The sequence below is a fragment of the Neovison vison genome, chromosome 10 (genome assembly GCF_020171115.1).
Source record: "Neovison vison isolate M4711 chromosome 10, ASM_NN_V1, whole genome shotgun sequence".
In the NCBI taxonomy this organism is placed as follows: Eukaryota; Metazoa; Chordata; class Mammalia; order Carnivora; family Mustelidae; genus Neogale; species Neogale vison.
Window position 1 is genome coordinate 67,849,155 of NC_058100.1, and position 27,239 is coordinate 67,876,393.

Below are 27,239 nucleotides of genomic sequence, written 5' to 3' on the forward strand. Positions count from 1 at the left end.
CTTACAGTAACCCTGTGATAACACTATTATGATTCCATTTTACAGAGAAGGAAATTAAAATGAGAGGTTAGTAAGTGCTCAAGTTCACAGAGTTAGTGACTGATGGTGCTGGAATATGTGGGGTGGTGTCCTTAAATACACTACGTCTTTTTATAGCGGTCATAGTAAATATGCTTTTATTCACAGTGTCATAGAAGAGGTTTGATTGGTTTAAACAATTAAACACAGGGAACCTGGTGCACTCAAAGTTTACCTAGTCTTAAACTGGAAGTGAGAAATTGACTCACAGGAGATGGCAGGAACTACTAAGGGTAAGAATATGAGACTGTCGATTATGGTAATATCCAGAACAGTATTTACAGTACAAATTTCAAAGTGTGATATATAATAGGATTCAACAGTCTCAGTTGAGTAAATGAAAGAGTGAATGAATGATTCATATTGTGCAGGATGTAAGATCTCCCAGTTATGTCATTGGTAAGTAGCTCCTTCCTGCTACTCTTTGAAGTGGGAAAAAGAAACAATACACTAGCATCTCCCTGCGGGGTCAACATCCAGCAGTCCCAAAAGAATGGAGGCAGGATAATAGGATACTGGAGAATCATGTAGAAATAGTAACAGTTACATTTCTTCTCATTGATAAAATGGAATCATTACATTTTTAATGATCCCTGTGGTTAGATTCCTATCTTTCTTTTTTCATGCTTTCCTTCCATTAATCTTATTCTCCTTAAAATTTGTAAAATATAGTATTCATTTTGAGGCGCTTTATCCTAGTTCAGCAGGGCAAGGGAGGGGATGTCAAGTCTCCATTGCTGAGTTTAGAGGTGAAATTAGGCTACCTGCCTGCACCTGAGCAGCTCACCAACACCAGAGAAAAACACACACTGACTTTGTTTCATTTGACAAGGGTGACAAGCTATCTCATATTTGGACACTCAACACTACTTGATACTCTTATTACAGTTCCCTAGCATTGTCATCTTCACAGGTTCTAAAATGACCACTCACTCCTTCTCTTGTCTTGATAGGTCTCCTACAACTTCTGTTCACTCCCAGGCAATCCTTTCTCTCATATTTATTTTGAGAACATCAGTAAATCAGATAGGAACTTTCTCATCTCCCTACTGCTAAATCTACCTACCCACTTGTATGTCAACCCCACCTCCACCTTCCTTTTAATGTGAGTGTCCCTACTTTTATCTAAGGCTCTCTTTTCCTTGGGATGGGAATCCTATGCTTCCTGCCCTCTCAAGGACTTTGCTTCTGCAATAGTTTTCTTCTCTTCTTCATAGAAATATTGTCTTCTCCAATAGAACTTCATTTGGCCTATGAATATACTCTAACATTTCCTATTCCAAGCAAAAAAAGAAAAGAAAAGAAAAGAAAAATATCGTTGGACACATATCTCCCTTAAGTGGCCTGAAGAGATCATTTAGTTGAAGGCCATCTTGTCTATTTGGTAATTAGATTTTTTCTAGTTTTGTAGTTAACCTGCAGTTGCTATTGCTCATTTTCTCCCCACACATTTCCTCCTCAAAGTCCTTCTTCACAGATCTGAGTTGAATGTTCATGTATCTGCTTGATTTCACTTGGACTCTCAGCAGCCTTCAAGACAGATCTCACTCTCTCTTTTTCAAAGCAATAGCTAATGGGGTTTTGCTTCATAACCCACCATCCTAAAACTCTGTGGCTTAAAATAATTTATGATTGCTCTTGAGTCTATGGGTCCTCTGAGTGGTTTACATGGTCTTCACTTTCTCACTCATGTGTTTATGGGCTGGTGCAGGCAATGGGACTCTGTTGATCTAGGCTGGATTCTTAACATGTTGAGGATTGACAGATTTTAGGGTGGCCTCATCTGGATATTTCAAAATTGTCAGGTTTTCATACTCTGGCCAACTCTATTCTACTAGTTCTGCTCATCTAGAAAGTAATAGTGCTGAATTATTGGTGGCAGTTCTTCACCTTGTGTGTGTTTGTGTGCTAATACAGAGGGAAAAAAATCAGAAAATTTTTATTCTTTTACATTTCTGTAAATTGCATTGCTTTGTTTTCAGGCACAATGGAAATGAATAAGAAGTTGACAGAGTCATTTTCATTTTGTAATTTTTGATTGTGTCAAGGATCAAAGCAAGGGGATTAAACACATTCTTACACAGAAGAGGATTAAACACATCCTTACTTTATTCCATTTCTGTGCGAAAACCTGTATGAGCAGGAAAATTATTTTAGGATAAGCACATGTGCAAAAAAAGTCAACAGTTTTAGTGACTGAGAAAGCTGTCATAGATAAGTGAGTTGTCTCTGAAATACGTAAAACATTTTTCATATGTAAATAAAGTAAAACTTCGCAGCTCAGCCATCTGTGAGTGTGAGAGCTCTTGAAAAATGACTCATTCAGTTAGGCAAAGATATGAAACCATATCTGAATGCAGAACTATGTGAGCTACAGAGAATCTAGAATGCTGAAGATCAGCACATACTCTTGCCAAAATAGTGTGTTGAGTTTTTCCATCTTTTTTGGTTTGTGGGCTGGTCTAATAATCGAATCAACATAGGACAGATTAATGGAAGGAAGACAAATTCAATTACACACATATAGGAGACCTGTAAGAATATGAACCCCAGGGACAGTGGGACAATTGAAGCTTCAATGACATCTTTTTTTTTTTTTTTTTTTTTTCACACAGTGGGTGGAGCCCAGTGCAGGGCTTGAACTGTTCGTGACCTTGAGATCAAGACCTGAGTTGAGATCAAGAGGCGTGCACTTACCTAACTGAGCTACCCAGGCACCCTTTAAATGCCATCTTGAACTAAGGAATGAGATAAGGACCAGGGACTGCAAAAGGAAGGATGGTGAGTCACAGGATAGGAAAAAGAGCAAATATTTGGTAATTAGATTTTTGTCCTGCCATATAGATAGGTTATTCAGATACAGAAGTTATCTCTTGGTAAAACTCTCTTTCTGAACTAGGTCCCCTACCCAAATTCTTTTAGGTAGCTTAAGGGAGAGGTCAAAGTTTTTCATGAGCCTGCTGGGTCTTGATTGCCCTCAGCTGGAAATAGTCCACACGCGAAAGTGGCATGCTTTGGGGAGATGTTCTGAATTGCTTCAAGTGTTTAGAATAAATGTGGGGTCATTCAAAAAAATTAACAAATACTACAGAAGTGCATGAGAAAAACACAAGTTGTGAATACTGATTTTTACAAATGGTCTGATGTAATATGCAGAACTGAATATTAAAGGGCCTGAAGAGATCATTTAGTTGAAGGCCATCTTGTCTATTAAAACATTAAAAGGAATCTGAGACTCAGAGAGACTGAAAATGTTGCCAATGGGACATAGAAAATGTGGGGCACAACCTAGAGCAGACACACAAGATATTGACTCCCAGTCTTCATCACTTTCTTTTGGCCGTGGTAGCCACTTTACTGTTGAGAAAAATCCCATACTGATTTTAGTGTATTTCTATTGCATTTAAGCCTAAAAAATCATCCTATCTCCTATGTAGGCTGAGGAATGTGTTCCAGATATATATTCAAGCTTTTCCTATCCAGAAATTGACATCTTGATGGTTTTCATGAGAGAAGATATTTAAGACATCTTTTAATGAGATAAGATATTTAAGGCAAATCACAAGGCTGTGTTTTTTAGAATTATCTCTTCACATGATAATTTTTCAAATGTGCAGTTTTGCTCAGTGTTTTACATATCTCAGCTCTGCAAGAGTAATAAAATTCTCTAAATCTGTGTTGAAATGGATATCCTTCATATCTGTCCTTATTTTATTTTATTATCTTATCATTTTTTTCTCACTGTGTGCACCAGAAAACATTTATTTTCCCCGATATTGTTACAAACTTAATTTAGTGAGTTATTTCTTTGTTAAATTCCAAGTGACCAAGATAGTCATTCTTTTAGTGTAGGTCAGTTGGCAACAAATTCTTTTAGTTTTCCATCATTTTAGGTGGTCTTGATTTCCCCTTTGTATATTTATTTTTCAAATTTTTATTTGAAAAAAAAATTTTTATTTGAAAATTCTAGTTAGTTAATGTATAATGTGATACTGGTTTCAGGAGTAGATTTTAGTGATTCATCACTTACATATAATACCCAGTGCTCAACCCAGCAACTGCCCTCCTTAATACTCATCAACCTTTGGCACATTCCCATCTACCTCCCCTCCATCAACCCTCAGTTTTTTCCTATAGTAAAGAGTCTATTATGGTTTGCATCCCCCTCTCTCTTTTTTTCCCTTCCCTTATATTCATCGGTTTTGTTTCTTAAATTCCACATATGAGTGAAATCATATGGTATTTGTCTTTCTCTAACTGACTTATTTCACTTAGCATAATACACTGTAGCTTCATCCATGACATTGCAAGTGGCAAGATTTCATTCTTTTTGATGGCCGAGCAATATTCCACTCTGTGTGTGTGTGTGTGTGTGTGTGTGTGTGTGTACACCACCTCTTCTTAACCATTCATCAGTTGATGGACATTGGGTTCATTTCATAAATTGGCTATTGTTGACAATGCTGTAATAAATATCAGAGTACATGTACCCTTTTGAATCAGTATTTTTGTCCTTATTTTAGGGAGGCAATTTTATTTCTTCCCTAAAATATGCGTTACATCTTCCCCTCCTCCCTCCAAATTAAAGGACATTGTTCTTAAGAAAGGTTGATACCTTCCTGGTCATTAATTGGGGAATCAGTTTTTTGTTTTTCTGACAAATAGAGAAATCCATCACAAACTAACCTGTTTGGTTTTCTTTGCTCAAAAAGTTGGGGAAAAGAATGAAATTAAATTTCTCTCCCATTTGTTTCATGTCAATATAAAATTGAATATTTCTCATATTTGAAACTATGTAGTAAAGTTTTAATTTTGTCTAGAGAGGGAAACCTAAATCTAATTTAGAGTAATCTAAAACCATGACCAGTTAGAATAATTTCAGTTTATATTTGGAATTGAATATATAAAAATTATACCAATTAAGTTTTGTTTAGACTAGAATTAAAATTTGTCTGTATACAGTATTGGAAAATCAGAGTGCTCAGGATTCTTAAGGATGTAAACATAAAAACTTTTCAGGGAGGTAGCATGGTAAGTAACAAAGAGTGGGGACATTGGAGTCATTGGCCAGACAGGAAGTCTTCTGTCACTGTTACTCAAGCAACTCTAAGCAATTCCTTAATTTTTATTTCCCATTTTGTACAACAGGGATGCTGACACTACCCACCACAATGGGATCAAGATAATTATACATGGTACCTCAAGTTCCTGGTACTTAACAAGAATTAAGCTATTGCTGTTTAGATGGTTGTCTGTATCAGTACCAGGGGCTGATATAACCAAGTGTCACACAGACTGGATGGCTTATAAATAGCAGAAAATTTATTGTTCTTAGTTCTAGAGGCTGGAAGTCTGAAAGCAGGGTGCCAGAATGTTCAGGTTCTGGTGAGAACCTTCTTCCAGGGTGCAGACTGCCAGCTTCCTATCCTCACATGACAGAGGGTGAGTGAACTGACTCTGGCCTCTTCTTACAGGGCTCTAATTCCAGTCATGAGGGCGCCACTCTGATGACTTAACTACCTGCCAACAGGCCCACCTCCAACTACCATGACCCTGGGGATTAGATTTCAACATATAAACTTTGGGGGAACACAAATTTTCAATTCATAGCGTATAACAAAAACATCTCCTGGGACCATTTTTGTTTGTTTGTTTGTTCTTTAAACCTAAACATCTATGCGAGCAGCTCATTTAATTATCTTTTTTTTTTCTTTTAAAGAATAGTTGAAAGAGAAGAATATCTGATAGGCAGAAAGGATGTTTACACACCAACCCATTTCTCTTTCTCTATCATCTCTCTCTCTACCTATCATCTATTATCTCTCATTTCTCTATCTATGACATTCTTACTATTCTTTGAACTAGTGGTAACATCTTACTAGTTTCCTCATTGATTAATGACTTAAATAAAATCTTTGACATATGTTCATTTTATACCTGTATGAGAAATAAATCTTTCTTTAAAAATGATCTTTTAACAACTACAACAAGGAAAAAATTTTGTAAATTGTTAAAAAGAAGCACTTTTTAAAAACCACATATTCCCTAAAAAGTGGCCAGGTTCATGTTTTCCTGCCAAGTGTCAAAAAATATGTTACTTTGCATGTTTGATTTACTCCAAATTGAATGACAAGTCATGCCTGTTAGCAAGAAAGATGTAAACTTTTTGTTTGTTCGTTTTTAAATTCAGTGCTGTTTTGTGGATTATGTCACATTGAAATCTGTAGATATCTAGTAAATATGAGATTTATATTTCAAGTTTCCTAATAAGCATTAAGCTTATTAATTAACTTATTTAATTAATAAGCTTTATAATATATAATCCATTCTATTTTAACATATGGATTGTATATTATATATTATATAGGGATTATAATAATCCATTATATTATAATACATAGATTATAAAATATAACCCATTAATAAGCTTAATAACCATAAGCAACCAGGTGGCACACATATAGCTTTTATTGAACAGTGGGGTGCCCATTTAGTTGGTGGCTCTGTAGTTTACATGGATTTCTGGCTTCACATCACAAACAGCGTTCAAAAGCTGCTTCAACACACTTTCCATGTATTTGTTGTAGCTTCCATTCAGTTCTTTTATCTTCCCTTGTGTTTGCTCTTCTACTTCTTCTGAGAGATTACTTTGAGAGCCCATTATCTGACAAAATAAAACAGAGAGAATTCACCACATTATGTATCATTTTAAAGTGTAATTGTTTTACTAGTTAAACTTGTTTTGGTTTATTTATTAATGCTTGTTCTATGGTGTACATCTTACGTGTTATTTTTCCAGAACTTTCTCAGAGAATGGATACAACCATCACTACCATAAGTGAGACAGATAAACACTCCTAAAGAATGAAAAGCCATGGTCAGTTACTTCTGTTTTGAGGCTGGTCTTTACACAGTACAAATTGAAGGCACATTCACAATTGTTATAACATACTCAGAAGTTTTTTCATGTATTACATTTTTCAAATATTTACAATAGGTTCAGTTCAGTTCCTGTATCTTCCCTGTGGTTTACTTTTCTGAATTAAAAATCTGGAAAATAAAGTAGAAAGACATGATTTCACCCATTCGGCTGATTTTTAAAGAGCAAATAACTGGTTTTCCAATTTTTAAAATACATACTGACTGTTGTTTTTCAGGAAGATATAGCTACAACATGCCCAGTACAATACTTTGGCATGTATAGTTATTTCTTTTTGGGTAACAGATACAATTTTGAAAATTTTCATATTAATTGAATTTCAACTTAAGATATACATGTCCAGGGGCACCTGGGTGGCTCAGTTGGTTAAGCCGCTGCCTTCAGCTCAGGTCATGATCCCAGGGTCGTGGGATCGAGTCCCGCATCAGGCTCCTTGCTCAGTGGAGAGCCTGCTTCTCTCTCTGCCTCTGCCTGCCTCTCTGTCTGCTTGTGCTCTCTCTCTATTGCTCTCTCTCTCTGATAAATAAATAAATAAAATCTAATATATATATATATATCCATTTAGTTACATTATATTTTTAGATGCACTTTAATAAATCTTTCTGGTTGCTCTCTCATTGGCAGGGTTTCCTAGTATTTCCCATTATCTCCAAGAGATTTGAACAAAATGAAATTTCACCAGGGGAATTGCTAATTTAAAGGGATTCTGCAGTGAAACCCTTTGTAAAGTTATCCTTTGCAAAGCAAACAGTCAACTCCTAATTTATCTCCTTTGTAAACTCAGCCTTTCTTAAATAGTATTATTAAGGTGACAGCTGGTTTTTGTTTGTTTTTCTCTTCTGTGAGTGTTTACACACAAAGAAGGTATGCATTTAGTTCAATCCAAGAGACTACTCTAATGATTGACTCGTAAGACTATTTTAAATTCTAGAATTCGAATTATCTTTCTAGGTCCTACACTTGAAATCAAATGCAACTGAGGCCATCAGTTTCAAGTTCTTTTCTGTTTATACTCCATGCAATAAGGGCTTCCCAGTTCAAAGAAAATCACTTAAGGAAAACTAGCTTCTAAGACATCAAATAACTTTTATAAAATAACATTTTGATAAGTGAGAATACAAGGAGCAGAGACATATGGACTGAATTTCCCTTGCTAGGAAGAAGTCTAAAAATGGAGGAGAACTACTTACCAAAATTATTTTACCAAAATCTATTTTTCCCTCTAAACCCACAATCTTACGTGAGAGTCTACCAAACTCAAAAAAAAGTCTTAAATCCAACTACTTTAGTGTTGAAAAATGTGTAAGGCAAACTAGTATAAAATTATTACCTATTTTTTTGGAACAGTGTTAAAAACAGCTATTATTAAGTTAGATCACTGAACTATTCTGTAGGCCCTTGAAAAAGTTCATTTCAATTTAGGTTCTTTATTTCAGCATTGTCCAATAGAAATGTAACATGACTCACAAAGCAAGCCATATGTAAATTTTAAAAAAATATTTTATTATTTATTTGAGAGAGAGGGTGCGAAAGTGGGGGGAGGAACAGAAGGAGAGAGAGAAGCTCAAGCAGACTCCTTGCTGAGTAGGGAGTCCACAGTGGGGGTCCATTTCATGACCCTGAGATCATGGCCTGAGCCACAATCAAGTCAGTTACTTAACCAACTGAGTCACCCAGGTGTCCCAACAAGCCATGGAAGTAATTTTAAAATTTTATAGAGTCACCTTAATTTTAATTAAAAATTTAATTTAACTAGGGCGCCTGGGTGGCTCAGTGGGTTAAAGCCTCTGCCTTCGGCTCAGGTCATGTTCCCAGGGTCCTGGGATCGAGCCCCGCATCAGGCTTTTTGCTCAGTGGGGAGCCTGCTTCCCTTCTTCTCTCTCTGCCTGCCTCTCTGCCTACTTGTGATCTCTGTCAAATAAATAAATAAAATCTTTAAAAATATTTTAATTTAACTTAAAAAAGACAAAATTGATTTTAATGACATATTTTATTTAACCTAGTGTATTCTTTATATTATTATTTTGATGTATAATCAGTATAAAATTATTGCATTGTTGTTTTTCATACTAAGTTTTGTAATCTGGTATATATTTTATACTTACAGAACATCTTAATGGGGACTAGCTAAATTTTTTAAAAATTTAATTTAACTTTATTTAAATCCAATTAATTAACATACAGTGTATTATTAGTTTCAGAGGTAGAGTTCAGTGATTCATCAGTTGTATATAACACCCAGTGCTCATTACATCACATGCCCTCCTTGATGCCCATCACCCAGTTACACCACCCATCTCCTCCATGCATGGACTAGCTACATTATGAGCGTTTTTTAGCTATAAGTGAAGTGGCCACCATTTTTGACAGTACGAGTCTAGCGCACAGATGGCAGCTACTACTATTTGTTGTATTCTTCATGTGCTTTTCTAAGACAATACGATGATTTTCTGAAAGGATTATAGAATAGATGGTACATAGCAAGGAGCTTAGCCCTGGCAACTGAGCAGTAAATGTTGGTGATTTTTTTTTTTTAAGATTTTTATCTATTTATTTGACAGACAGATCACAAGTAGGCAGAGAGGCAGGCAGAGAGGAAGGGAAGCAGGTTCCCTGCTGAGCAGAGAGCCCAACGCAGTGTTCGATCCCAGGACCCTGGGATCATGACCTGAGCCGAAGGCAGAGGCTTTAACCCCTGAGCCACCCAGGTGCCCCTCTCGTGCTTTTTAATCCATTTTATACTTTCAGAAACATTGGAATGCCCTTAAAAAGTAGCCCATAGTCCATGCCTCATCCTGAATAAATATAATATTATTTTGAGTTTATTTGATGTTCAGTAATTTGAATTTCTGTAGTTCTATATTGAATTGTTCTACCAGTAACCAACCACATACTGTTTTATTATATTTTTACTTTATTTTAAATTTTAATTCCAGTATAGTTAATATTAGTTAACTATAGTTATATTAGTTTCAGGTGTACAATACAGTGATTCAATAATTCTATATATTACTCAGTGCTCATTAAGATAAATGTACATTTAACACCCTTCACTTACCCACCTCTCCTCTGGTACCATATACTATTTTAAATGGCCTTCCTCAGGAAGAATTCCATACCTTTATATATGCAGACAGTGTGGATTTAAGCCATCCAGGAGAGTAAAGGAATGAATATAAGCTCCACAAAAGATCAATTGCCTTGTCCACTGATGTATTATAAGTGTCTCTAACACTGCTTAGAGCGTAGTAGATGCTCAGTGCATATTTGTTTAACTGAATAGAATAATCAGAGAACGTATTACAGAGAACACATTATAGAGAACTTATTACCTGCACTCTGCTGCTCTTGTTGGCAGAAGTCTGCTATCTGAATGTTTAGGACACTATATAAATTAAAAGTTGATAATTGTGTGACATGTGGTTGTACACTTCATCAAAGGACTCCCTTTAAGGACTTCTTCCTGTTAATTTTCAAAACTTCAATATTGAGATTGAGGCTTATTAGATTTACAGCTAAATGACTGATGGTGTTTGTGAAATCTTTCAGCATTCAGTATGTTTACTTATAAATTGTTCAAATGTTCCTGTTTGAGAGAAAACAGAGAGGTGTGCCTGGGTGACTCAGTTGGTCAAACATCTGACTCTTGGTTTCAGCTCAGGTCATGATCTCGTGAGTTGTGGGATTGAGCCCCTGCGTCGCTCTCTGCACTCCGTGGAGAGTCTGATTGGAGATTCTTTCCTTCTTCCCCTCACCCGACTCACACGCTTACTCTCTCTCTCAAATAGAATAAATAATACTTTTTTTTCTTTTTAAAGGAGAAAGCAGAGGTTTTGGGTCCCACTATCATAAGCAAAACACAGTTTTGCATTCTCAATCTACGGTTGTTTAAAGAAAACAAAATGAATTCAGGAGGAAAGATGAAAGATACAAAAGTCTTCAATATGCCCCAGGAAACTGTTTTCATGTCTTCTGTTTAGATTCATGGGCCATCTAACTTCTACTTGGCATTAATAAGAGATTTCACGTTTCCACTGTAGTCCAGATTTCCTTTTAGCCATGTAATATCTTCTTTTGGAGAAGAAATTATATCCAGTAGCAATGACAAGGAAGGGATAAATAAATCTTTAATGAAACAATATTTGTTGATAAAGAACCCACACTGGGATACCTGTTTCTATTGATACATCAGGGGAATTGAAACAACACATACATTAACAAGAGCTAAAAGACGCAACTAAAAAAAGTGACATCGAGGTGTCTCACCCACAGCAGGCAGGAAACTGGCTTTTTGGGTCTCCTCCCGGACCTCCTACTTGCCCTGGGTTAATGATGATGAGATTTAACTGGAATAACAATATGTCTGACATATGGAGGTCATGCCAAGGAAAGAATATCTTGTGCTAATGGTTTTACAATATGCTTGAAGTAGCGGAGGCCTAAACCTGTTAACCTTTCTATGTGAGCTTTTGATCAACTAGCTGGAAAATTGGCTTAGAGCTCTAATTATGACAGCAATGAGGAGTTTTAATTATTTTCCAAAGCAGAGAACAAATATCCTGAACCAGATTTACATCTTAGGAGATCTTTCTGGAGATATAATATTTCAAGAGATTTAACCCAACTACTTTCTAAAATTAGTCAGTCTTGTGATTACTTAAAATAGAAATAAGTACATCTGAAATATTCTGCCTGTAATAATAAATGCTGGTTGGCATTAATGATGACTATTATCTTAGCTCCCAACATGTCATGGGTCATGATGGGACTCAACAGGAAAGATAAAGGCACAGAAGAAATGTTAGTTACCCATTCTTCCAGTGAATATTTATTGTGTGCTTACACACAATAAATGGAGCAGACGCTATTTTATCACTGGGGAAAGTAACAGAGAACATAACCTAGAACCCGCCATTTTGGTGTTATAGTTCAGAAGAAAAGATAGGCAATTAAAAATGTAAATTTACAATGTATCTAGTAATGATACATGATATGACTATAATGGGGAATTTCTTTTTTGAATGAGAGACACAATTTTAAATAAGGTGATCAGAAAGAGGAGTTAACAAATGAACAGAGATCAAAGAAGGATGAAAATGTCTGAAAGAAGATGATTCCAGGAGGAAATAAAGCATGTGCAAAGGTGCCGTTGGCGGTGGCGCGTTCAGTCTGGGGAAGAATGGGAAGGCAGTTATGGCTAGAATTGAACAAATAGAGACAAAGGTAATAGAAAATGTTACAAATGACCCTAGTAGATATTATTGCACATTGCTTGCTGGAAAGTGTTCTCCTATTTCCTTATGATTTCTTTTTCAATTGACTGGCTTCTTTCAATGAATTTTTCATAAAAACATAAAGAAATGCTTTTCCCTACACTATCATTTAAAAAAATATCTGTGGTTCACAGTAAAATGACATGACGTTTTCAGAACTGAGAATTTAGAGAGACAGCCAAGGGCCAATCACGGAGGGTTGTATACACATGTATAGACTTTGGATTTTATGATGCCTTTTTAAAAATATTGATAAGAAGAACTTATTTTAGCTGATGGTCCACTTTATTCTAGGAAGGACTTTTTATGTTAAAAAGAGCCCACTGGTGGCACCTGGGTGGCTCAGTTGGTTCAGCTTCTGCTTTTGGCTCAGGTCATGATCCCAGAGTCCTGGGATAGAGAGCCAAATGGGCTCCCTGCTCAGCAGGGTGTTGGCTTCTCCCTCTCCCTTTGCCCCTCCCATGCTCATACTCTCTCTCTCTATGTCAAATAAATAAATAAAATCTCCAAAAAAAAAATATTGAGAAAAAAGAAAAAAGAAAGAGGTCACTGGAAAAGTTTTTCCTATCGTGGGATTCAATTTACCTGCTCCTCTACGAGTCTCACATCCACTCCCACTAAAATAAAAGTTGTAAATAAGGGGATTTCCAAAGTGCTTGTAGTTCATCTTGCAGTGTCAGCCTTTATTTATGTTCCCACTAAAGAAAAAAAAAATCCCGTATCATATGAACTTTAGTTTGTAACACGTGGAATTTAATAAATTTTTTTACTCCATGTTGCGACACGGAAGGGAGGATGTTGGTTCTGAAAATATCGCTTATTTATTTATTTTTTTTACTCTAAACTGTAGATATTTGGAAAATGTTAGTGGAGGAAAAATCCTTTTAGAAATATTTTCATGAAAGATTTGTTGAATGAAGCCAGACTGTTAAAGAGGAAATAATAATAATAATAAAAATACCAGGAGACTTTTCAGCAATATGCAACAGTATCTACTTTGGTCATTTGTGAATCTTGAATTCACAAAGTAGATGTGGCTTAACAAACTTATTCTGTAACGATGTACAACTCTTTTTACTGATTGTAGTGGTGAATGTTGATAGACAAAAAAATACATTTTGTGAAGTGTTTTTCTTAATAAAACGTGTTAGTCAATAATCTGTGGTAGAAATAATACTCAACCAGGCCCTTCAATTTGAATATTTGAAAATACAGTTTTTAATGGGCAGCATATAATAGATATTAACTATTGATTGACACTTTCTATGTCAAATCAAAAAACCTTGAAAGTGAAAGTGTAAAATCAGTAATTCTAGAATGTGTAAGATTTAGTTTGATGTTCAAGCTAGTTGAACTGCATATGCTCAATACAGTGTATTTCCCCCCTTGATATTCTGAATTATACCTTTTGAATTTTAATATATTATAATCTATGCCGCATTAAAAAGAAGTTGTGTTTACTTTGTTTACCTTAGATTGTTTCAGTCTGAACTCCTTATCTCTCTGCATTCTGTACTGGTCAATTTCTGCCATAGCTTCTTCTTTAGCTTGCTTCAGTCGCTTCTCTTTTCCTGAATATGGACAATGGCATAGAAGGAGTGGTTTTTTTGTTTTGTTTTAAATAGACATGGAATTTCAAACTTGATTTCTAAGAAGAAAAAATAGGTGAAGTCTACCTTATTTTCTTGATAAATTTTCCTCAAACTGGCAAACTTCATTAAAAACAATATTGAAAAATACCTTGTTTTTTCCAATTGGATTTTCCAGAATATGGAAATGACAACTTTCTTTCACACTTATGTGTTTAAATAAAATATCTGCCCATTTACTCGCAGCAGTAACAGCCAGAGAACAGATTTTAGCTGTCAGCTATTCGGAAAGACATTATTTGGTCAGATTTTCTGTCCTGATTTGCTGCCAGGAATCCTTCAGTCCTCACCAACTGGATCCTATTTAGCACTGGCAGATCTCCAAAAGCACTACAAACATGCAACTCAGACTCTATCAAACTGACTTACAATTTTTAAAGCATTTTATTGAGATTTTTTTTCTTAGCATTTGTTGACTCTAGAATGTCTGATTAAGCCCCCACAGCACATCAAAGTGGGTATTTTTTTTTTTTTTTGTAGTAGCTTTCTCTGAGGGGGACTTGAAAGTGGCCGTAAAACCAATTGTTTTTAATGGTTAGGAGATTTAGTTAAATAGCTCTCTTTTCTTTTATTAAGAGCAAAGGTGTAAACCTTAAGCCAGCAGACAGCAATGGAGATGAAAGTTTCAGACAAACACAATGCTGTGGGGATCATTAACTAAGCACATGACTTTTTTTTGACAACCAGAGTAAATTTGGGGGCTTACAGGCTAATATTAATTGTTACTGTGTCCCCAGCACCCACCACCTTCAGGGGGTTAGGTCTTAATGCTCTGTGATCATTAAAACTTTAAAGAAACTCTGAACTGTATTAACATTTTTTTTAATCTGAATCTCTTGTCTTCTAATTTCACTTAAATGCCTCCATTCTTTTGCTTATTTAACATTCTCTGATAATGTCTCAAGCTTTTGTTTATAATTTTTGTCAACTGTTATTATGCATAGACTTCAAACTAAATAAGTGTGTTCTCAATAAGCAGCAGAAAAGAAAATCTTAACATAAACTTCTGTCATCAACATACATGTTTTTATATTACTTTATTTTTATACATCTTTGTAACATTTGGGTGTAAATGTTTTCTAAATTTCTCTCCCTGCTAAACACGAGTTGCTTTGCTAGTTGCCGTCTATATATTCCATTTATTCTATGAAGATAGATTCACTGAGTTATAAATTGACATGGGTCTCTTTTAATGCCTCTTGTCCTTGAATAGTACCGAGGAAACCTCATTCAGATCAGATAGTTAGCTTTGCCTTTACTCCCTAAAAAATTCAAGGTATGGTGAAAATTAGTGCTCTTCTGATGTTTGAGGCTTAATGGAACATTAACAGCAATGCTTACCTTTTTCCTACTGAATCAATGCTCATTATCATTTTATATATACAGATGCCTTCATTCTCCACATTTCTAACTATTTTGTAGCAACCAAACACCTACTATTCACAGAACAAATACACAATATGTTGGGAGGGGAAACTCTTCCTTGATCCTCAGTTCTCTTTCTTATCACTGCTTGTCATTAACATTAGGACAGAAATATACGTAAGGTGTATTAACATTTTCTTAGTAATAATGGGTTGGAAGATACATAATCACTTTATAAATTACATGAGACATCACTACTTTCCATGTTAATTACATAAAATGTAAGAATATTGGTTTCAAAGTCACAACTCTAGTACATTAAAATAGTAATAATAATAATAATAGGAAAACCTCTGTGTGTGCGCCTTCTCTGAACAGAATCCAGTGCCCCACTTAGAAGGCTGTATATTAGCTCCATCACACAGTGACATGCTCAGAGCGTGTCTGTGATTCTCCCGTGATGGCACCGGTCACCTGCTGGTTCTCATTCAATTAAATAGGAGAGCCACAGGGAAATCGCTGCTGGCACAGCCATTTTCTGGACAGACTCAGCAGTTGCCGCTGTGTGAGAGCCTACATATGCTACACCTGATTTAATCCAGTGGAAGAAACTGGAGCCTAAAGCCTGCTGTTTCACTCGAGGTGAAGCAAAATGCATGCATCAAATCAACTCTTAATCAACCTCTGGGTTGCTTCTCTGTCTCGGTATGAAGATTTCCAAATTTCAATATTATACCTCTTTCTTCTTAAGCATTAAATATATGGCTGCTGTGACTCAAGTGGCATTTAGGTTTATATTCTTATTTCTTAATACTTTCTGTACCAAACATAGGGGTGACCTTGTGGGACAGCCCAGATTTTAAATAGGACAATCAAATGTTTGGTCCCAAAATTTTATGAGACCAAATGGTCTAATGTTTGGTTTAGAAAGTGTGATTACCTTATGCACAATGATTTTAAATACAACTAAAGCAGATTTTAAATGCTACTAAGCTCCAGAGTGGTCCAGGAAGGGATGGTTTTGATTTGTCCATCCATTATTTGCTCAGTGTTTATCAAACGCCTGCTATATGTTCTGCATACGGATACACACAGAGTGTAGAGAAATGCATATGATATGATCCTTGCCTCCAGCTGGCATAAATACAGTGTAATTTGGAAATGTGTGCATGATATACCGGCATCCAAGAGGAAAATTTAAAATACATAAAATTGTGAAGAATACATATAATAAATTATGAAAAATGGAACATATATTTTGATTCTGTTTTTTCCATGGCCGTTAAAAACTCTCAAATTTATGGACTTTAGTATACTTAAGTTCTAGAAAATTTGTGCTTGCCATTCACCCCAATAGTGATGTAATGTCTTATATTATTAAAGTAAGCCAAAAATACAAACAACAGAACACAGATACGTAGAGTGTGGGTCAGAGCAGGCTGCCAAGGGACATCAGGGAAGAACTTCTGAGGAGGGGATGATTGAGCTGAATGAATGGACTTTTTTAGACAGGACATCAATGGGGACAAATAGTTCACTTCGGGGATTAGAACAAGGCACCGTAACCTGTTCTAAGATACTTTCAGACATTCCTTGTAAACACCTGCACCTTAATAACCCCATTCATTTCTAAACATGTGGCTTGTCATGCAAATATGTCTTACATTCAACATGCTCTTATTGACATATTTTATAGGAAATTTTGTGGGAAGGAAAGAGAGGGAAAGATGTTTGAGTTCCAGGGGATTTGTGGGAAAAGAATGAAAAAATCAATTTGGGCAGATTAAAACTCAGCTGTATGTAGGAGTGTGGAGGGCAGTCAATGCTCAGGGATGGACTCTTCCTGGGTTTGTGGTCAGGAGACGCCAAGTGAATTGAGTATCCCAAATGCAATGAGCCTTTGAGACACAGAAAACCCTGTTCTGTTGACTGGATGGTTAAATTGATCCTGGAATCGTTTTGTGATGAGGAAGATGAGATTTCATTTATCATTTCAGAAGAGAACTGAAATTATACACTAAACACAACTAAAATAAGATTATTAGAAGCCTTGCAAACTTGAGCAAGTTCGTGTGCCTGAGCCTGAGTTTTCTCATCTATAAAACAGATTTAATAATCTACTGGAATGAATCATTATATGTATTAGGAAAAAATATAAATAAAATGTTTGACAAAGAACAGCTATTTGACTTTTTTAAATCATTATTAGGAAAATCAGTCCAGTTTCTGGGGACCTTTTATTAGGAACAAAGACAAGAAATACAATGTGAGTTTGAGGAACAGTCCTCAGGCTGTTACTAGAAAAGCCTCTGTAGGCTTCCCTAAGGACATCCAAGTGGAGGTATTGAGGGCCTCTGGACAGACCAGTTTGGATCCAGAAGTAAGTTTTGAAATGGAGACAAAGATCTGTATGTCAGTTATCTGGGATTGTGTGGGTGCTTGTCATAGCAAGGAGATTTGGACTGAAACTAAAGGAGTATGTACAGAATGAAGAGAAAAGAGAATCAAGGTCTTAATCTGGGTGGATGCCACCATTCCATATATGAGAAAAGGAAGAGGACCCTCAGGAAGAGCCTGAGAATTAGTGGCCAGAGAAGTAGGGGAAACCAAACGAACATTCAAGAAGGATGTGGCCACAGTGTCAAATGCTACAGAGAACGGAAAAAAGAGACATTTAAATAACCAATGTTATCAAACATCCTCTATGTGCTGCACACTGTTTCTAGATCTATAAATACAGCAGTGAAAACCATAAACAGACAAACTTTCTATTCTCAAGGAGCTTGTATTCTGAACACGTGAAGGGGAGATAGAAAACGGGTAGTGTATGATATGGTAGAAATAGTAAGTACTAAGAAGAAGGAAGAAAGAGCCTATGGGATAGAGAGATTGTGGGTGTTAATTTAGGTAAGTAGTGTCTTTTGGATGAAGTGATATATGAGTAGAGACCTGAAGGAAGAAGACAAGGAGCCATGCAAATATCTAAAGGGCAAGAGCATTCCTAGCAGAGGCAACAATAGATGTGAATACCCTGGGTATGTGACATGCTCAAGAAACAGCAACAATGCTGTCATTTCAAAATGACAAAATGGATTGAGAACAAAATGATTGAGATGAATGAATGTTAGGAGATGATATCAGAGAGGTAGTAGTGGGACCAGGTCACAAACTGCTCCTGGGGCATGATACAGCTTTTGTTTCTTAAGATGCTGAATTCATGAAGGGTTTTTAACAAAGGTGTACTGTGATTCTATATACAATTTAAAAGGATTTCTTTGGCTGGTGTGGTGAGAATAGATTGTAGGGGCAAGGGAGAAATAGGAAGACCAGTTTGAAATCTGTTGCAATAGTTCAGATAAGTGTTAATGATTGCTGGAAATAGTGAAGTAGCAGAAGAGTTATAAGAAGTTAGGTATACTTTGAAGGCAGAGTCAATGGCTAAACATGAGATACAAGGCAATGGTGACCCAACATTTTATTTTGGGAGTAAGGTCAAGAATGCAGTTTAACTGACATGCCTATTAAACATCTAGTGACAAAGGTGAGAAAACTGATGTTTACATGAATTTGGAGAGTGAGGAATCAATGAGGGTTGGAAGTATCAAGTTTAGGAATTATCATTCATACAGCTGGTGTTTATAACCATGGGATTAGATGGGATCACATAGGAAGTATCTCCAGATAGAGAAAAAACAGGTCCCAATTGGGAGCCCAACTTTAGAGACTGGAAAGATGACAGGAAGCCAACCGTGAAAGTGGTGTCCCAAATTCAGATGAAGGAAGAGTTTCAAAGATAAAAGAGGGTTCCAGTTGTGATTGAGACATTTAATTAAAAAATGGGTTAGCAATGTTTGTGGTCTTGGCAAAGGGAGCTTTGGTGGAATTGTAGGGAGAAAAGTCTGATTAAAGAGGATATTATGCTAAGTGAAATCAGTAAGACTGAGAAAGACAAATACCATATGATTTCATTCATCTGTGGAATATAAAAAAACCACAAATGAATAAATAAATTAAAAGGAGAATTAGACCCACAAGTAGAGAGAACAAAATGGTGGTTGCCAGAGGGAAAAGGGGTGGGTGGATGAGTAAAATGAGTGAAGAGGAAATGGGAGATATAGGCTTCCAGTTCTGGAATGAATACATCATAAGAATAAAAGGCACAGCCTAAAGAATATAGTCAATGATATTTTAATAGCATTACATGGTGATAGATGGTAGCTATACTCGTGGTGAGCACAGCATAACATATAGAAATACTGAATCACTAAACTGCATCTGAAACTAATGTAACATGGTATGTTAACTACATTCAAATAAAAAAAGAAGAAAAATGGGTTCAGGAGAAAATGGAATAAAAAATGTAAACACAGGGAATACAGGAAACCTCTGAGCTTTTCACTTACAAAGGGGAACAAAAAAGATAAAAGACTCAAGATAGTCAAGTGGATTTGACAATTAGAAGATGTTGTGAGTTGAACTGTGTCCTTCAAAAGGATATGTTTAAATCCTTACTCTGGGTACCTGTGAATTGACCTTATTTAGAAATTAAGTGTTTGCAGATGTAATCAAGTTGGAGGAGATCACACTGATTTAAGATGGGGCCTACAGCTGATAACTGGTGTCCTTATAGGAGTGGGAGATTTGGGCATAGAGACATAGAGGCACAGGAAAGACACCTAAGGAAGAAGGTTGTAATTACAGGCAAAGACTGGAAAGATGCAGCTGCAAACCAAGGAATGCCAAGACTTGCTGGCAGTCCCCAGAGGCTAGGACAGAGGCATGAGACAGATTCCCCCTTAGTGCCCCCAGAAGGGACCAGCTCTGCCAGCACCTTGCATTTGGACTTCTGGCCTTCAGAACTGTGAGATAATACACTTCCATTGTCTTAAGCCATCCTGTATGTGGTAATTGTTACAGAAGCTGGAGGAAACCAATACAAAGACTCAGTGAGAACCAGACAACAATGATGTCAGTTGAGCATTGGAGAGCAAAGCCAGATACGGGAGTACGGTAGGAAGAGCAGGTATCCAAATGAATGAACCACCTGACAATAATGTCCATCAACAGGACAGAGCCTGCCTTGACTTGGTAGGAAAACAAAGGACACTTTGGGAATGTTTGGAGATTTCTATCTGTGACTAATAATTGTTTTGATTCTGTTATACTATGGAGAAGAGAAAGGACAACAGCTTTTCTGGGTTTGCGGGTTTGTTAATATTATGATAATACCAATGTGGCTCAAAGAATGTTATTATTTTGCTCACCTGATATAAACACTGGAAAAAGTAATGTTACCAGAGAAACAATGAAGCAACCACTCTTTGGGGGCCTGTGACCGATACAGAGTTTCCCTGCTGACCCTAACCTCTTATTTCGTATCTTTGCTTTCTTGGTGTTTCCTTTGCTATTCTTTGTACTTGTATTTTCCTCATTAAAAAAAAAAATCATACATGGTTTGTGTAGATCCTAGATTGGATATAATCAAATGCTATTACTAGATGAAACTGTTGTGTGGGTATTATTTTAATATGACCCACTTGAAGAAAGTCCAATATACTTACAAATATCCCATTAGTCTGTGGACTGTAAAGAAAGAGAAAAAATTTACAGGCCCACAAAACCCCCAAGACAGGGCCATGAAATTCTAATACAGCAACTTCTATTTTATTAGTTTATTAAAACTCATGTCTTCATGAACCGAAGCATTCACATGCATAGAGAAGAATTTATTAAATCAAATCAAGGTGTTTGTTTAAATAATTTGGAATATCTGCATATTTGGAAACAAATAGGCAACTAACTGATTTTAAAAATATTGGCTGGCATTCTATACACCCACAAAAACGAATCTGCATTACTGTATTAGCTGATGTATTATCAAAGTAGATGGTCAAAATATTGTCTTAGGAATTTATTTTGCATTTGCATATAGTTTAATGAGGTCCTCCTAGAAGACCATGTTTAACAGATCAGCAGGATTCTATTATTTTGCTGTACCATTCAATAGAATCTTTTTACTAGGTAGTAGAAGAAAATCCATAGCTAACATTTATTGAGCACCTGCTATGTGCCAGGTGGTGGTTTAAGTCTTTCATAGGTATTAACTCAGGGAATTATCACAACTCCATGAGGCAGATACTGTTATCTCCATTCTGAGGCTAGGAAACTGAGTCACAGTGAGGTAAGAAGGTAAACTGACCAACTCACCCAGCTAGTAGGAGGCAAGCCTGGATTTGCGACCAGGCCTAGCAGCTCTAGGAAGCAAGCACTGACCGTGTTCTATCTTGGTAGAAAATTCTGGGTATGTCCTTTACTTTTATTAAGATTGTATATTGCTTTTAGAATATTTTAGTACATTTTAAATACACCTGCTTGTTCAGTTTTTAACATTTACATTGTTTATCACATCTTTTGATCTATATCCTGTCATGCAAGTTGTAATTTTGAGTTAAACACAAATACTGTTTTCAGTAGCTGCCAAAGTAGACAGATTGAGTGTTTATTAGTGAGAACGGCTATGTTCACCTTCAGAAAGAATTCGTTCTTTATGTGATGTGGAGTCATGTGCATTTGGGCATTTCATAAGAACTGTAGAGTTTTCCAAGTCTGCAATGGGTGTAAATGGAATAAATACTGATCTCATAAAAAAGTCGTAATTACAAGTAAAAATGCCATGTATTTCAGAGAAATACAAGTCTCTGTTCCTCGTATTGATGATGATATCTTGACTTTCTAATCGAATTCTGTTGGGAGCTGCTCAGTTCCCCACGCCTGGAGCTCCAGGTCAGGTCTGACATTCGTCTATAAAAATGTAACTCGTCTTGGACCAACATACTCACTTTTAAGTTTTAATTAGTGAACAATTTTTAAGGCAAAAGGTGTTAACTTCAAATAAGGTAATTTAAAATACTGCCAACCTACTGTGATTCCATCTAAATTTAACCAAACAGCAAGGCTATTTTGCACATAAAAGATTTTTTTGTCTTAACTAATAAATATGATTAGGGCACCTCAGTGGCTCAGTCAGTTAAGTGTCCGCCTTTGGCTCAGGTCATTATCTCAGGGTCCCGGGATGGAGCCCCAAGTCAGACTCCCTGCTCTGCTTCTCTCTCTCCATGTCACTCTTCCCTGCTTGTTCTTTCTCTCTCAAATAAATAAATAAAATCTTTTAAAAAACCTAACAAATCTTATCTTAATCAGTGAACAGAGACAGCTATCTGAGTTTTACCAGCCACCTACTAGAAGCAGTTCAAGGCTCCTTCATTAGAGGAGAAGCTGACCCAGAACTGGATGCAGTTGTAAAAAGAAATGAAACTGGTTTATCCTGTTCTTTTATTCCATTCCTTTATGTTTACAACTTACAGTAACATACAAATATGCATATTATGTTAGTTAAAAATAAAAATGATTTTTTCGATTGCATTCTATACTATGTTTAGTGTTCTGATCCTCAAAACATCATGACCATATGTATAGCCTTGATATTTATATATATCATATATATCTTATATTTCTATTAAAAAAAAGAGCGAATCTCAGAGATGCTAAATGACTTATACACAGACACATAAGAAAAAGCCAATGCTTTTTCTACTCTGTTGCCTCACATCCCAACTTTTCAAGTCTGTTCACAATGTCTCCCCACCCCACCCCAGCCACAGTGTGGCTGACAAGTGTATTGAGAATAGGGACCTGTGTATTTCATTTCCACAGATCGACAGCCTTCTGGAGAATTCCTGATATATTGGGTCTATAAACTCTTATCTATATCCCTTAAGGCAAAACATTTATACCCTATATTGTATTAGGTAGCAACTTCACTGAGATCTGAGGCAGTCCTATTTAATGGAATATATTAATATTTTTGTGGCATAATATATAAATATACCACCTTATTAATCTTGCATTTTTCTTAAATGATAAACATGTGAATTGTTGGTTTCTCCCCCATCCCACAACCCCCATCTCCTTCCCTCTCTCTTTCCCTTTCTTTCTTTTAGATCTATATTCATTCAGGAGCCCTCTCTAGCAGAGACTCCATACGCAGATTTCGGAGATGCTTTCAAATAAATAGATTTAAGACAGAGAAAGTGACCATAGACTTCCCGTGATGGTGTTCACCGTCTGAAACTGTTCGGCCTTCATATGTTAGATTTTTCAAATGAATTGCTTTATGGGGGAAAAAAAAGGTGAAATATGCAGATTTATAAAAACGATGGTTATCTGTGTTCTCATGTCATTATTCCTTTCTCCTTTTTGTGCTCGTTTAATGCATTTATCTCATGAGCATTGCTGAAGGAAGAGTCTAGGTCTACTCATTAGTGTCTATACCAAAGTGGCCTGGAAAGAGTAGGCACTCAATAAATACTTACTAAATTAAATAAATAAATAACTTACAAAACTAGTGAAATGAGAGGAGTTACAAAATACCAGGCAAAAAAAGTAGTATTTTATTTCGCTGCAGAATGCTTAAGAAGTAAGTATGATGGGTACAATAATTGAAGTTGTAGCCACACACTGCTACCTGCTGATAGCTGGGTAAGAAAATAGCTTCTAGCTGGTGAAAACTGTTCTCAAAGCCTGTGTGCTTTCTGTGGCAAGGGGGACAGACCGACCTTCTCTGTAAAACCGAGGGTAGAGGTTGGTTGTGGAAATAACATTTGTAAAAATATTTTCCAAAATGTTTTTAAGGCCTGGGTATTTACTTTGACTTATTGAATATTTGCTTGAATATTTATGACTGAAGACCAAGGGACAAAGTACACAAGGGATTTAAGTTACTGGCAAAAAAATGAATGTTCTGTATAAAATAAGACAATGCATATTTTCTAACACTGACCAATACTGAATTCTGAGGAAAAATTGTCCAAGGATAGCATATTCACTAGTGGAAAGGAAAACAAGTTTGATATATATATATATATATATATATATATATATATATACATATACATATATATATATCTGATATACATATAGCTTTTATTTTATTTATATTTATATATGTAAATATAAATAAATATATATTTATTTATATTTTATTTATATCTGATATTTATATATATCATATATATCTTCTATTTCTATTAAAAAAAGACAAGCAAAACTCAGAGATGTTAAATGACATACACAGAAATATAAACCTGAGTCTAGATAGTTTTGAGGGTTCTCTCTTCCAACTTGGGTGATTCACAAATCCTTTCTTCCCTAACGACTTTGAGAAAAGACACACTATTGGTAAAAACCATCTGGATCGTACGATAATATTGATTAATGTGCCCAATATTGTAATTATGTTACTTCCATAATAAGGAAGCAAAGGTAATATAATTAAAACATCTTAAAATAAGTTGAGCTTCTGTTCTGGAAGTTTTAAATGTGGTTAAAGAAATTTGAATGAAAGATAAAGATGTTATCTATACTGCTTTAACTAGCAGGTCCAAGACTGCTTTGTTTTCTATCAAATTACATTCATACCATTTTGCAATCATTTGCATGGTTTGTTGTAGATAAAGAAATGAAAAGTAGATAATGTTTGTCTTAATTTCTTCTTCTTTTTCTCTTCTAGTTCCATCCACATGGAGTCTTCCTTTTGCTGTTGTTGGTATCTACATTGCTGACTGCTCAGGAAATAACTTAGGAAATAAACATGATTTTACCTGTGGTCAAAAATGGACCGTGGATTGAATGCTGCTTCATTCCTGGCTTCCTCTATTGTGTTATAATGTACTGTTCACATGTCTCATTCGATCTATTTCAACAAACTTTTGTCACTACCTACTCTATTCCTGTCACTATATTCATCCAAAGAATCATATAAGCAACATTTTAAAAACATGGCCCTGTTCTGTTGAACTTTGAATCGAATTGCAGATGCAAGACATATATTAGGAAGACGGTAAATGACACAAATTGTTATAGATGAAGTAATGATGTGATATGAAATGAGATAGCGGAGAAAACATATGTCTTGCCCCAGGGAACCTGAATTTGAGTTGTTAATCTACAATATGTTAGTTTATTCATAATAAAAATTATATAAATGTTGTGTAGTACAGTTAAGATTTTTGCTTGGAAATCAGACTCTGTCCAAATCTTGTCTATAACCTTTACCCTCTGTGTGACCTTGGGCAAGCTGCTTAATTTATCTAAGCGTCACCTTTTGTCTTTGCAGTAAGAGTTTTTGCGAGGAGTAGTAAATAAGATAAGGATTAAGTGTGGTGCCTGTGTGTGTTTTCTATTTTTAAAATATGAACTCTGGCAAACAATGAACTTGAGTCTCTACATACATAAAATGGAAATAATAGTAACATCTCATTCACATAGTTGTGGTGAATATCAAAGGGAGTAAAAAGGGGGTTGACTTTTACTGAGAACATTCTGTGCTAATATATAGATGTATGGCTAAGTAAAAAGAAAGTTAGAAAATGAGGATAAACTGAAAATATTATTAAAGGAATGAGAAAGAGCTATTAACTGTTATCACAATTTTACAGAAACAGAAACCGATGTGTACGGAGGGTAAGTCACTTGCTCAAGTTCTCTCACTAGTGAGTAGATTCATTCTGGAAGTTGTCTATCTCTTAATAATTTCACAATATTGAGAAACTGAGGCGTGACAACATTAAGGAAGTTGCAGAGACAAGACTTAAGGTCATGTCTTCCTGTAATTTCAATGTCCATTATCATTTCATTTAACACATGATTTCTCCAAAGGCTCTGAGTTAGAGGATTTTGTTCCCGCTATGGCCATAGGGACATATGACTGGGTAGCTTCAATGAATTGGCCAAAGGATTCTGAGGGATTATAGTGGAGCCAGGGTTTGAACCAGAGTCTGCCTGCTGCTAAAGGTGCATATTATTTCACTGCCCCCACCACATCCATTTTGTAACAAATTTCTCGTAGGTCAGACAGAATGGAGACTTACTCTTCTTGGCTTCCTCTAGCTTGTCCTTGGCTCTTTTTTCTGCCTGAAGGAGCTGGTGGATCCCCTGCGACTGGCTGGTCATGGCAGCCTGCTTCAAGTTCGGTGGCTTCTGCGAAATCTGGAAAGTGGTGGATCTATTTATCCTTTTAGAAATCACCACAAAACTCAGGTTGTTGTGTCAACGGTGAGTTCTAAACATGGGTGTTTGTTTCAAAATGATCTCACTGGGCTAAATTGCTGGGCCCCAAGGAGAGCCCAAGGGTGGAATCCAGAAAAACAAGTTAAGTCAAAATGAGGAAGCTGAAAACTTGTCCTTTCAGCTAACTTAATCTTCACTACGAAATAGGAGAAATAAATAAAAAATGAGTAAGATAGGTTTTGTAAGATTATCTTCCTTCTTCTTCCAGGAAATATTGATTTGTTTACTAAATTTTTCTTTCAAGTTGCAAGACCTTTTTTTGTTCCTTATCCATGTAGTTCTGGTTTAGGTAGGTAGGTAGTTTGTTTTTTCCCTAGAGATTCAATTAATTGCTTAGGACAAGTTTTATTAACCTTTCGCTAGGAAGGAGGCTTTTTGGCTTTGTGCACAGAAGATAAGCTAGGAATCTACTCTTTTCTTTCTGTAGGCTTTGGATGATAGGAATGAAAAGATTTCTTTGGGGCACTGTGTTGCTTTTTTAGTAATGCTGTATGCTAGTGTTCCAGGGAGATCTTAGTGTGGTGACAGAATCAACATGAGGGGAAATTGTAACTGTAGGTTTTGAGGTTAAATTAAAATAATCTAAACATGCATTTCATATTACTCAGTGCTTATACTGGATATTGTCCTAAGATAGTACAGTGAAATCCATCTTGCTTGATTTGATTCAATCCAGTAGTGATTAGGACAAATGAGAATGTTGATCACAGTGGAGAATCATAAAATATTATTTTATATGTATCTAAAATTGTTATGTGAAATGAAAAGCTAATCTTCTGATTTATGTTCAAAGCTTTTTTTCCCCCC

The 27,239-nt window shown here is 35.9% G+C and overlaps 1 protein-coding gene across 1 annotated transcript; it reads right to left on the reverse strand.

Annotated features, from left to right (window-relative positions):
• Window positions 1-6,528: 6,528 nt before the first annotated feature.
• Window positions 6,529-26,444, reverse strand: ATP6V1G3 (ATPase H+ transporting V1 subunit G3). The gene is made up of 3 exons (XM_044266323.1): window positions 26,234-26,444; window positions 13,762-13,862; window positions 6,529-6,742 (listed from the first exon to the last, which is right to left on the reverse strand). Exons 1-3 carry the CDS (start codon window positions 26,313-26,315, stop codon window positions 6,569-6,571), a joined length of 357 nt encoding a protein of 118 aa, XP_044122258.1. The 5' UTR covers window positions 26,316-26,444; the 3' UTR covers window positions 6,529-6,568.
• Window positions 26,445-27,239: the final 795 nt, after the last annotated feature.

What these genes read in the sequence shown, in the direction of transcription:
- ATP6V1G3 (XM_044266323.1), bottom strand. Translation starts at nt 26,315, where the DNA reads ATGACCAGCCAGTCGCAGGGGATCCACCAGCTCCTTCAGGCAGAAAAA. An exon ending in GCTAGAGGAAGCCAAGAAGA is followed by an intron (nt 13,863 to 26,233) that starts GTAAGTCTCCAT and finishes GTCCATATTCAG; the next exon opens with GAAAAGAGAAGCGACTGAAG. An exon ending in TCAGACTGAAACAATCTAAG is followed by an intron (nt 6,743 to 13,761) that starts GTAAACAAAGTA and finishes TTATTTTGTCAG; the next exon opens with ATAATGGGCTCTCAAAGTAA.